The sequence below is a fragment of the Antechinus flavipes genome, chromosome 4 (genome assembly GCF_016432865.1).
Source record: "Antechinus flavipes isolate AdamAnt ecotype Samford, QLD, Australia chromosome 4, AdamAnt_v2, whole genome shotgun sequence".
In the NCBI taxonomy this organism is placed as follows: Eukaryota; Metazoa; Chordata; class Mammalia; order Dasyuromorphia; family Dasyuridae; genus Antechinus; species Antechinus flavipes.
In genome coordinates, this window is record NC_067401.1 from 41,463,867 (window position 1) to 41,476,681 (window position 12,815).

Here is a 12,815-nt window from a genome sequence, read left to right on the forward strand (position 1 = left end):
ATTTTACTTAAAAAGAAAAGATCCTATGATCCTTAGAGTGCAGCAGTAAGGCTGATAGCTATGCTTTCTTAATATCAATTCCAATGATAAAAATTATGTTTCTGATGCTGAAATATTTGACAATACCAAAGACTTTGGTGATAAGAATTTTCTCTTCTGTAACTTCAGAAGCTGAAGCTACAACACCCAAAGGAGCAGATCCCAAGATATAATTCTAAGATTTTGCTTTCCTGGATGATGGCTACAGAACTTAGGCTGAAAGCAGGGATAGTGGTCTGGGGTAGATATTATTAACTAATAACTCTTAGAATTAGGATGTGATAAAAAGATGATCAAAGTGGTGGTATTGGTTTTGATATTTTATGTTTTTTTCATTCAAAAACTATAACTTTTGCTGATAAATCCACTGGGAAATGGCACCTTTTCTTATGCATAGATTTATGGCAAGTTTTTATCTTAATATATCTTGGATATTAGGTTCAAAGAAATTTACTCTGAAGAGTTTTTTTCCCCCAAACTGCAATTATTTAGCTTGTGCACAAGCTTTTCAATTTTATGTAATTAAAATTGTTCATTTTTTCTATTATGCTAATCTTTATTCCTTTTAACAATAGTTTAGAAAGTCATCTCCTTCATCTTCTTATTAGGAATAATATGAGATTTTATGTTTAAGCCTACTGTGGTATATGGTTTAACTGGTTTAAGTCTAATTTCTGCCAGAATGCTTTACATTTCCCCTAGATTTTTTTTTTGGTTAAATAGGGAATATTTACTCCAGTACAATAGTTTCTTGCCTTGTATTCAATGAAGATTATACTACCTTGTTGAATACTTGTGAGTCTTGTTTACTTAATCTGTTCCATTAATTATTTTTAATTACTACCAAATTATTTCGATGGTTATTATCTAATAGTATAGTTTGAAGCTCAGAACCGCTAGATCTCCTTAGTTGCTACTTTTTTCAATATTTTTTCAATATTTCCTTTGAGATTGATCTTTTATTCCTCTAAATGAATGCTGTTATTGTTTTGTCTAGAGCTATAAGATAAGCAATTAAAAGCAGCTAGGTAGTACAGTGGATAGAGCACAGGGCCTGGAGTCAGGAAGACTCATCTTCCTGAATTTATAGCTCCAGACACTTACTAGCTATGTGACCCTGGGCAAGTCACATAATCCTGTCTCTTCCAGTTTCTCACATGTAAAATGAGCTAGAAAAAGAAAGGGTAAACTCTCCAGTATCTTTGCAGAAAACCTCAAATGTAGCCATGAAGAATCAAGTACTCCTGGAATGACTGTACAACAATATCAAAAAAGCCCTCAGTAGTTTTGTTGGCATGGCAATAAATCTGTAAATTAACCTAATCAATATCACCATTTTTAGCCCTGAAATATGGCACGTCTCAATATAAACAATTGATATCTCTCCAATTATTTAAGTCTTGCTTTATTGCTAAAAAAAAATTTCAGTTACCTTCATATAATTTATATTGATAATTTGAAAATTTTTGTTAATTTCCTTTATATCTTGATACTTTACTCAAGTTGTTAATTGTTTCAAGTAACTTTTTAGTTGAATTTGGGTAAATTATCATGTCATGTGCAAGTAACCATAATTTTGTTTCCTCTTTGTCTATACTTATTTCTTCAATTTGTTTTTCTTGTCTTATTTCTATAGTTAACATTTCTAGAGCAGTAGCTTTGCTTTATCTTTGATCTTACTGGAAAGGTTTTTAAAGTTTTTCCATTACAGATATTAGTTCTTGGGTTTTGACATTCAGAGGAAAGGTCCATTTATTACTTGCTTTCTAATATTAAATAAATAGAAATGGATATTACATTTTGTGAAACTTTTAAAAATTCTATTAGTTTTATGATTTTAACTGTTATTAATGATATTATTTACTTTATAGTTTTAATAATGTTAAACCCTCCATGTATTGTTGGTGGTCATAGTGGATAATTTTGAAAAAGTAACATATTTCAGTATTTTAAACTTAAATATCACAGATTACCCTTATGGAGTTGTAATTGCTGAAAATACTTCACTCTATTAAGCCCTATAAAATCAATAAATATTTGAGAAAAGTTATTTCAACACGAATGGAAGGATACTCCAATTTAACAACAGCTCAGTGACTCATTGACTATAATATCACAATACTATCACTGGAAGATCCACTGAGTGTAATAAAACAAAATCTGTCTGAAAATCTTCTACTGCATATCTTTTCTTCTAAATTATTAATGCTTATTCTCAAAAAACTAGAAACATATTAAGGTACCCAACAATTAAATGGTTTATTATTTCTTTGCATAATTTACTTAGTTTTTCCCTTAGGTATTTAGATATCATTCCATTGTGTGTGTGTGTGTGTGTACAAATGGATATTATATCATTACAAAATATTGCCTATAAGCAACGTGTAACTTCCCTGCCTTTTTTTTTTTTTTTGCCATATCTATTTTTACTTTTGCCATATCTATTTTGTGTTTTTCTGAATGTGACTTATTATGTTTTAAGTGCCTTTTTTGCAAACCACATAGTTGGAACCTGCTTTCTAAACTATTCTGCCAACTTCCTCAAACTGTAGGTTAGCTTATCCAATTCACATTCATGATTATGACTGCTAGTTGTATTTTTTCTTCCATCAAATCTTATTATATTCCTTTTCTTTGTTCCCTACTTCCTTTCTTTTACAAGGAAAATAAGAGTTAACAGAAAGAAACTAGTGTTAACACTAGCTACTTATAATCGGAATGGCCTAATCCTAATCCTTTTCTCTCTTCCTGTTCATTCAACCCAGATCAAAATTGCTGGATCTTGTCTTTTCTTTCTCTTCTTTTAATTCTCCTTTTATAATACTTTTTCTATAGTTTTGATTCTGACTCTTCCTTTTCCAATTTAATTCCCTCTTAGAGACCCTTCTTCGTATCCTTGTCATCTTCCTTTTTAAAAAAACATATATTTCTACATTACAATATTATATTATAAATATATATGTTTAATCTGTTCAGATTAAAGTTCCTAAGAAAGTGATGTTTATGTGAAACTTATACCATTCATTCCTAAATCTCCATGTTTTCATATTATCTAACCCCACCTCCCAGTTATAAAGAATAGTATATTCCTACCACTTCCTTAGTTTTTCCTTAAAGAGTTTTCTTTTTCTTCACCTCTACCCCCTTTCAAAATACCAAAGAAAATAGCAAAGAATTATTTCTTGAAATATGGTATGTATGTTCTTTGTTTCAGCCTCTAATGATTCTTAAATTATCTCTCTTCATTCTGCTTCCTGTCAGTTTCTATTGACAGTAGATACCTTATTCTCCATAGTTTTCAATCTTTTGACTTTGTTCTCATTTTTCTTGTCTTACTGAATCACTGGGTTCTGTTCCTTTATTCTATTTTTCAGGATGTCAACTACTTGGATAAGATTGCCCATTTTTGGTTTTGATTTTTTTTTTTTTTGCTCTTATTCTTATTCCAAGTAGTCTTAATTTCATTTTTTAACTTATTCTAGCTTTTTTTCATTTTTTCCAATCTTGGAGTTCTTGTGACCAATTGATTTTTTTCCCTCTAAGGTTCAAGAAGTGATTATTTTAGTTATTTCCTTTGTTTGAAATTTTATCTTGACATTTTTTTTAACCTCTATTTCTATATTGTAGTGGGATTTTTTCCCCGTTTCCTCATGTTTCCAGTTCTATTTCTTGGGAAGGATTTTGTGCCAGGTCCAGGCTCTGAACCTTCTTGGATGACTTATCTAGGCCCAGGTCCTATCTCTTATTGTCTTCCCATAGAAAAACACTGTTATATTGGGCTGAAGTCCCTCTTCCACTATAGTTTGGGAATCTCTGTCCTTTATAGTATTTGAGTAGAAGTCTGCACTGAACCAGATCCTGTCGTCTTCTATACCCGTTACACAATGGACTGGAAATGGACAGTTCTGGTTCCTAGTCTTACTCACTATCACAGTTTACAAAGTTCCCCAATGGATCTTGTCGGTCTTCCTGGTATCCCTATGTAGGCATTGACTGAAAGTCCCAGGCCACAGGTCTCAGCCCCACTAGTTTTTAATTCTGTGGTCTCTTAAGATTACTCAAAATTTCCGGTCATCATATTACCCTATGTCCCTAAGCAGTCATTTACCCAGAAATTTGTGGCTTTGGTCTTTGCCCTGGGTCTCAGCTACTAAAGCAATGCCATCAGAGATGTTCTTTGTTTAAATGATCTCCTGAGATATTCCTGGACTCCAAATGATCTCCTGGGATATTCCTGGACACCTAAGTATCATTTGGCCTGATTTTCTTGCACCATCTCCTGTCAGCAAGTGCTAATCCCTATTTTAGGGCTGTCTTGTACAGGATGAGAGGATTCAATAGCACTTTTGTTTTGAACTTTCATTTGAAGTTCTTCCTCATTGTTAATAAGTGTTTATTAGGGGAGATGAGGTTGCATGAAGCATTTTAAATTGTTATCTTCAACAGAAGTCCACCTCTTTGAAGGAAACTAAGAATTCTAAGATACAAAGGTAGGGAGTGAGGGCAAGCCCTCTATTCCAAGCATGAAACCAGGAGAAAGGAGGCCAAATCCTGGGAGTTTGTTAGTCTGGTATGCGGAATATGGTACACTAAGTGGCATGGTGTGAAAAAGTCTGGAATATTTTGGAAATAAGAGGTGTGAAGTAAGTCTAGAAGGGGTAGGCTATATCCTAAACAATTCTCATTTATATTAGATAAAACAAGGAAAAGCAGAATAAATTAGGATATTCAAATAATTCTTACATCAAACTGGATTCCCAGATAATTCACTGTGATCTCAATGCCTCTTGTAACAGGATCGGTCTTTCCAACTCGATCAAACACGATGTTGATTGTTGCCTGCAAAAGACATACACAGTCCTATATTTCACTATTCTAACCAAGACTTTTACTGTCATAAACTAACCCTCATAGCAGTACCTCACAGGATTGTTCTTGTTTAGACTCAAGGATGGCAATTCTACACAAGATTCAAGTTACAAATGGAAAAAAAAAAATTATTTTTGTAACTTGTTTGTAGTCAAATAAATGTTTTCATATAAACCATCTCTCTTTTGAATTCAAATCCCAATTGTTAGGAGGAGGTCTGCAGAGAACCAAAGATAATAAAATATGCTTTGGAGTCATTTTAAAGCTCATTAATAATACCTGTAGTGTACTGCTCATGCCAATCAATAACTTTAATCCAAACCCACTTAAAAGGAATAGAATATGCTGTCAATGCATCTTTCATCATAGTGCTGGGAAGACAACAGATGGTCAACAAATATTGGATTTCTTAATTTGCTATTTAATAGAGCTATTTCTTTTTAAATTCTAGATCCTAGTACATCAGGTATTACTTATATAAAAATCTTTTTTGAAAGTTTTGGAGTAGTCTATTCTTTCTCAAAAAAAAAAAAAACTGCAATTATCTCTTTGAGTTTGTTGTAATCCAAAGAAATCATATTTTAGAAGGAGAAAATTCTAGTTGGAGAGTCATTTCCCTTCAACTCAAGCCTTTAAGCATCCGCAACATGCAAGGCACTGGGGAATGTGTTGGGAACACAAAGACAAATTTGAAAAAGACATGACATTCAAGGACACAATATACAGTCAACTGAGTAAATACAAAACAATTTGAAGTGGAGGACAGCAGGAAAAATTTCCCATTAGAAGTGGCACCTGAACTAAGCCTCAAAACAATCTAAGGATTCCAGAAGCAAGAGATAAGGAAGGCCCAGAGGTGAGAATGAATTGCTTAGTTCTCGGAACCAACAAAAAGTTAAATTTTGCTGAAACAGTATTGGGAAATAAATCTGGAAAAGCTCAATTACAAAGTTCCATTTATTTATTTATTAAAAACTTTTTATTGATAGAACCCATGTCAGGGTAATTTTTTACAGCATTATCCCTTGCATTCACTTCTGTTCCGATTTTTCCCCTCCCTCCCTCCATACCCTCCCCCAGATAGCAAGCAGTCCTTTACATATTGAATAGGTTACAGTATATCCTAGATACAATATATGTGTGCAGAACCGAACAGTTTTCTTGTTGCACAGGGAGAATTGAATTCAGAAGGAATAAATAACCCGGGAAGAAAAACAAAAATGCAAGCAGTTTATATTCATTTCCCAGTGTTCTTTCTTTGGGTGCAGCTGCTTCTGTCCATCTTTGATCAATTAAAGCTCTCTTTATAATTACAAAGTTTTAAAGACCAAGCTAAGGACTCTGTATTTTACCCTGGAAGCAATAGGTAAACAATGAAGCACTACAGATGTTTTTTTTCTTTTTGGTAGCTATATGAAGAATGGGGAGAGAATGGAAATGAAAACACCAATTAGGAAACTATTACAGATAGTCCAGATGAGGTAAAAAACTGATAAGAATCTGAACTTGGGTGAATTCCCTATGTGAATGGAGAATAAGGGACAGATATGAGGGATATTGTAAAGGTAAAAGAGCCACAAACTTGCTATTAGGTGGATGTGGAAGGTTAAAAGTCACATAATTATGATGGCTTTAATATAAATTGGTTAATTTGGGGAAGGGTAAGGGGAAGCAGAAGATTTCTATTTTGAACATATCAAGTTTGAGAAGCTTACAGAATATTTAGTCAGATGTCTTTTGGGCAGTTAATATAGGATAGAAGCTCAGAAGCCATATTGATTTGAGTCAACGACATAAGAGATTAGATAACTGAACTTATAAGAACTGATAAGATCACTAAAGAGAAGATAGAAACAGAAATGATGGCTCAGGAACTATAGGGAACACTCATGAATAATGACCAAACCAAGGCATTCTAGGGACTATTTCATATGTGGTGCAAAACACAAAATAGAGATTTGTTAACAAGTGGTACAGTCCAAATCAATCATGTCACTGCCAAATCATATCTTAGTCTAGATATGATTCTATTGGGAAAATCAAAACATACAGCAAAATTGATTTTTCTTTATGGAGAAAACCACTGATGACCACAGGTAAGAATAAGATGAAAGGCTGTAGTGAGATAACACGTACTGGTACTATAGTGCATAGTATACAACAACTACAAAGAAATTATCAGCAAATATAAATGGCAAACTAATCTAAAGACTTTTATTTTTAACTCTACTTTGTCATTAGTTTTATTTTGTTTATTTATTTATTTTGCAAGGCAACTGGAGTTAAGTGACTTGCCTATGATCATATAGCTAGGAAGTATTAAGTGTTTGAAGCTGGATTTGAACTTAGGTCTTCCTGACTTCAAGGCCAGTGCTCTATTCACTGGACCATTTAGTTGCCCCGTCATTATTTTTAAAGATAAAGATGCTAAACAAAAAAAGCACAAAAAAATGGAGTATCTTTTAAACAGTCACCAAAAATTGAGTATATTGTCTGATTTAAACTCAAGCATTATACTGAATAGAAAGCATTTTGAAATCATTAATAATAGTTGTATTCATTTTACATGCTTCATATTTTAGTGTTTTACTATTAATATAAAAATAGATAAAAATGAAAAAGATGGAAATTAGAAAAAGTTCCTAGGTTTGACCTGGATTAAACAATGTTTTTTTAATAAACAAGCAAGTTAAAGATTTTGATTAAACCAATCCTCTCTCATTATCTTTACAAGAACACAACAAATAGCACACTTACCATAAAAATCTTCCAAACACAGTAAATAGAGAAAAAATAACCTAGAAAATTAAAATATTTTCCCTTGAAAGTTTTTGAATATTCTATTCTTTCCTGAAGGAAGAAAAAAAAAACAAACATTTACATGTTAGATTCATTTGAAATAAAAATCTAGTCTTCATTAAATCATTCTTTTGTCTGTAGACATACTCAGGCTAGTCAACTGGGTCCAAAAATTACATAGATTCAAGTTTTAGAGCACAGCAATAATTCTTCCTTCCACACATGTGGATTGTTTTCCAAATCAAAAAATCAAGATGACTCTCATCTTCAATTCATTTGAGTTTTGCTTATTTACATCACACAGCTCCTAGCCTAATGGTGGTAATCAAAGGAATTTAGAAGTAGAAAGGTCTTAGAGGACTCTTTGGTCTGAGAGTCTCATTTTGCTGAAATGGAAACCGAAATTCAGGGAGGCGAGTTCTCTTGACTCAGGTCATAAATTTGTAAAGCTTGGCTCCAAACCCACTTTCTGATTCCAAATTCAATACTCTTTTTATTACACTGGTTGACTGTTTTTTCCTTTCCAGTTTTGTAATAGGGAACAGGCCACACTTATTCTGGACCGTTTAAGTAAAGATTTGGCCAATTGCTTTCTTCAGTTCAATGGCTTCCATGACCTGCTTTGGCTCTTCAGAATAGTTAAAGTGGAAGAGGAAAAATGTCATAGGACCGTGAAGACAAATTTGGCAGAGGACTGAAGAGGGCCAAAGGGGTCCCCAATGGGGATACTGCAATAATTGTGATGTTCCAGGCTGAGCAATGCTACTGAAGCATTAAGGGCATGGAAAGCTGTTTTATGAGAGTGGAAGCAGCCACCTCATGGCTTGTATTGGCTCCCCACTCTCACAAGTCTCACATTTTCATGTATTATCTAAGGAGCTGTTCCTTATGCTGCTTGCTTATACAGCCCAAGAGACAACTTAGTCCCTTCTTCCTTCCATGGTTGAAGAAAATCCAGCAATTTTTGACCCTGTACCTTGGTAGCATACAGATCAACTGTTTCCAGAAAAAGTTGTCTGCTCAGCTCTTCCAAAGCATCCACTTCCTGCTGAATGAGAGTGAGATCTGGAACAGTATGAAGTCAAGGTTTATATTCAAGTTCCGAGAGATAGCTAAGCTTTATGTATAGTCCATCCCTTTCCCAGGTCCTAGCTCAGCTTCCAGGGGCACTGCTGCTCTTCTCTTGGCTTATAACACTAAACCTCCAAATGGAGTCTGGGTTCCTCAAAGAGTAGGTAAAAGTTGTACTTTAGAGCACAGAGTTTTACCAACTCCTAAATCAGGCTTATAATGCTTCCTAAGAAATATTTTCATAAACACAAACTACTCAGCTTCTTCCTTACCATAAAGATGCTTAATATATAGTTTATAGTTATTATATTTGGCTAGATCATAAATGTATACCTGATAATTCTTTTGCTGAAAATTATTCTTATTCTCCTTTTCACTGAAACTGAACAAACCGTTATTGTTTTGGCCACTCCAGTTTTGGAAGATGACATGTCTAAGGAGAAAAGTCTGACACCTATCTCTAATCTTAATCTCCCCTCACCTCACTGAATTTCCCACTGTTATTTGACTTTGCATATATATGACCCACTGAGCCCCCTCTTCCTTTCCCTCTCAATGAATCTGGAGAAGAACCATAACCCTACAACAACTGTGGCTGGCATGGCCACATTCTAGCCCATCAGCCAAGTACTAGCTAAAAGGCTGTTGTATAGGTTTATGAATATGAATATGAATAGGTTTAGTAATTGGACCTGGGATTTCACAGGTAGAGGGGCCTATGGGATGAGGAAACCTCCTCTAACAATACAGATCGACAGCTTCCCTGCACCTTCCTGTATCAATGGCTGCAAGAGGTTTTGTCAGAGGTAGATCTTGACCCCAGGCTGTCTACTCACTATGCCAGGATGATTTAAGAGAGAAATATCATTGTTAAAATTAGTCACCATTGAAAGAAAAAGATGATAGAAGTACTTAGGTCAGTGGAATGGCAAAAATCACAGAAACATCCTTGTCTATACTTTGGAAACAGGCTAACTGCACTCAGACCTCACAAACAGTTGCCTCTGTTCCTCTTTTCACATCTGCTGCGGGTGAAGCTCATACCGACACAAAGGATACTCTCACTTCCTGGGGCTGAAGTGGTAACACTCTTAATCATTCCCCAGAAGCCCGATGGCTTGTTGTTCATGTCTCCTTTCTGGAAGAGGTTTCTCCGGGCCATTGCTATCCTGGAAAGAAAGAGAATTCAAAACCCTGTAAAGGAAGCAAGGACATGGCAAAGTATCCAAGCCCAGGTTCCTACAAGCAGACTGTGTAGCTCCTTTTTCTGCTCCCTCCAAGCTGAATTAGCTTTGAGTCAGCTGAGGAAGAAATATGACTTTCCACTGATGGTTTAGTACCATACAGGTAGACAAACAAAACCACATCAACCATAAAATTCACACTGTGCCATATGCCCACAGGTTTAAAAGAAATTAGAACAAGGCCCTGAAAATTAGAAAAGTGGGATCACAGAAATGAGTATGTGGCTTCTTTCTCCCACTGTTTTTTAGGTAAATTTTCATTGGAATCTGTTTCTATAAAGAAAATTCTGCTTATCTTGATCTGAGAAACAAGAGGCAAGAATAGTGAGACATAGCAGTGGAGGATGCTGCAGGGATCAATTCAAAAGTTGTAACTCAATACAGTTTCTGTAAGCTAAAAGGTTCTTGAAACTATTTACAAAATTGGCACAATAAGGAATCCCAGAAGGTGTCAGTCATATTACCTCCTGTACTTTTCCTTCCCAAATAATTTTATTAATTCAGTAACACCCTCAGAGTAATATGGGATAGTATGTGAAAGAAAAGATTTAGGTCAGTTGGCCAGAGTTCCAAGCTTTATTTTTCAGCCTCAATTTTTTTTTTTTTTACCATAGGTTTCAGCACCTTAGGAAATTGAAATTACTCAGAAAGATACAAATGACTTAAGCAGATCCCTTGTCCTGGTGATTTAAGTATCTGCCTTTCTGCAGTAGCCTTCCACAGGTATGTGACAGAGACTGAGGAGGAGGAATAGGCCCATATCCTATTCACACAGAGCTTCTTGTCACTTATGGTGTTAGAATAATAGGATAGGAGATAAAGAGAGAAGAGGTATAGAAATGCATGTCTATTTTCCTTCATCTCAATGGCTGCCAAGTGCTGACACCACTCCCTGGCAGTGTACTTCCAATGCGGCAGGATACTTCTGTGAAGGCTGCTATCAGGTTCCAGTAGAAGCTTGCTGATGTGCTGCTCACATTAAGGATGAGCTGCAAGTTCCTTTTCCTTTTCCTTTTGCTTTTGCTTTGCAAATTTCTATTGTTTTACAAATCTATTCTGCTACTTCTTAGGTGAATAAAGTTGAGAAAAAAAAAAAAAAAACAGAAGTGAATTAAGAAAGTTATATTCAACTCCACTGGATGGAAAAAAAACCCAAATAAAAGACATTAGCAATGAGGTTCTAAGGAAGTAGAGAATGTGTGTTCTCAGTATTGCAGGTCCTACTCTGAATGGGACATTAGTGACCCTCCTCCAGCAAGACGCTCTTGACTATGCATAGAACATAAAAGTCGTAATCTTGAGTAAAACAACACACCTTAAAAAAGATATGGAATAAATTTTGCATTTTGAAAAGATTTGGCCAGAAAGTTCTATAAGGAAAATTCTATATCTTAGTTGGCAAAAATCTGCAGTTTGGCCCAAAATGTCACTAATGAATGTATTTTTCCTGATCTCTACACATCTTTTAAAAAGAGATCAGAACACACTAAAGCAACAAGTAGTGACTTAATAACTGGGGTAAAGAAATCCAAAAAGAGAACGTTTATTCATTAGTGATGGTAACTCATGCCTGATTCACACATACAGGATTCTATTTCCTCCTCCAAAATATGTAGGGCAAAAAGAAGAGGTTTCAGAGTAATACCAATTTTTAACCTCTAACGTATATTACTTTATACACAGTGTATGCAATGTTGAAAAAATAATTTCTGGGAAGATATTTGAACTGCTTGAATTTGTTTATCATATTAATCTAGGCTTTTATATCAAAAGCTATGTAGAAAACAATATTTAAGGAAAGAACACTAACCTAGGGCAGCTTCATTTGGCATTTCCTGAATTTATCATATAATCATAATTTCAATATTGGATTGTGACCATTTTGAAATAGAGGAGTTTTTAGGTTTATACATATTTGCTTTAACTGTAGAGATTATAGTTGAGCCCATTTGAGAATACAGCAGGACATAGGCCTTACTGGATACAGCGATAGAATAACCAAAATAACACGTCACATCAGACTCTTGTATGGAGACCATCTAATAAGACTGTAACAGAAAGACTTTGATCATGGACCCTGCATGAATATTAACTGAATCATCATTTTTAGTAAAACAAGGCTTCCAGACTCCTGCAAGCCTCATCTTCTACACAGTGTTCCAAATGAGAAGACATCCTGTGCCTTTTCAATGGCTAATGCTTGTGTAACAAATACCAGTCTAATACACTTATTTCTCCTTCTGATGCCCTCTGCTGGTCAACCTGAGGGCACGTTTCATCTCCTACTCCCTTGTTAGTGGTTATTTTTTGCAAAGTGATTTTCTAAGTTCTAATAAATAATCAAAATATTTGATCAATTCTAAACATAGACTTTTTCCCAAAAAAAAAAAAAAAACAAGTTTTAAAAACTTAAAGAGATTAAAGTTGATTTTTATGATGACAGGTTATGTATTTGACAAGGAAAAGAGACTTCTTCAAAATCCTGGCCAGCCACATAAATGTTGTGGATTATAGAGACAATTAGACTGGAATCTAGATGGCAAGGTCTAAATCCATTATTATTGCTGGTGATTAAATTACAAAAACTTATAAGCAGATCCTCTTGATTTGAGTTAAAAAGTAAGTACTTACTCAATGATTATTGCTTGGACTGTCCTTCACACCTAGAACATACAGCTTTCTCTCTTCCCCCTCTTAAGATCCAGTACTTCTTCAAAGATTAATTTAAGAATTACTTTCTACATGCGACCCTTCCTGGATTCCAGCTTCTAGTGCTTTTTTAGCATAACTATC

At 34.6% G+C, this 12,815-nt stretch overlaps 1 protein-coding gene across 3 annotated transcripts in view; it reads right to left on the minus strand.

Moving 5' to 3' along the window:
• The window catches only part of LOC127559174 (Golgi pH regulator), a 36,036-nt gene that overhangs the window by 6,408 nt on the left and 16,813 nt on the right, over positions 1-12,815 (minus strand). For all 3 annotated transcript variants that reach the window (XM_051992844.1, XM_051992843.1, XM_051992845.1), the window contains 4 exons: positions 9,838-9,947; positions 8,684-8,772; positions 7,666-7,758; positions 4,783-4,878 (listed from right to left, as the gene is read on the minus strand). In XM_051992844.1, the coding sequence (XP_051848804.1) occupies positions 4,783-4,878; positions 7,666-7,758; positions 8,684-8,772; positions 9,838-9,947 (388 nt within the window). The remainder of the gene's footprint in view (positions 1-4,782; positions 4,879-7,665; positions 7,759-8,683; positions 8,773-9,837; positions 9,948-12,815) is intronic.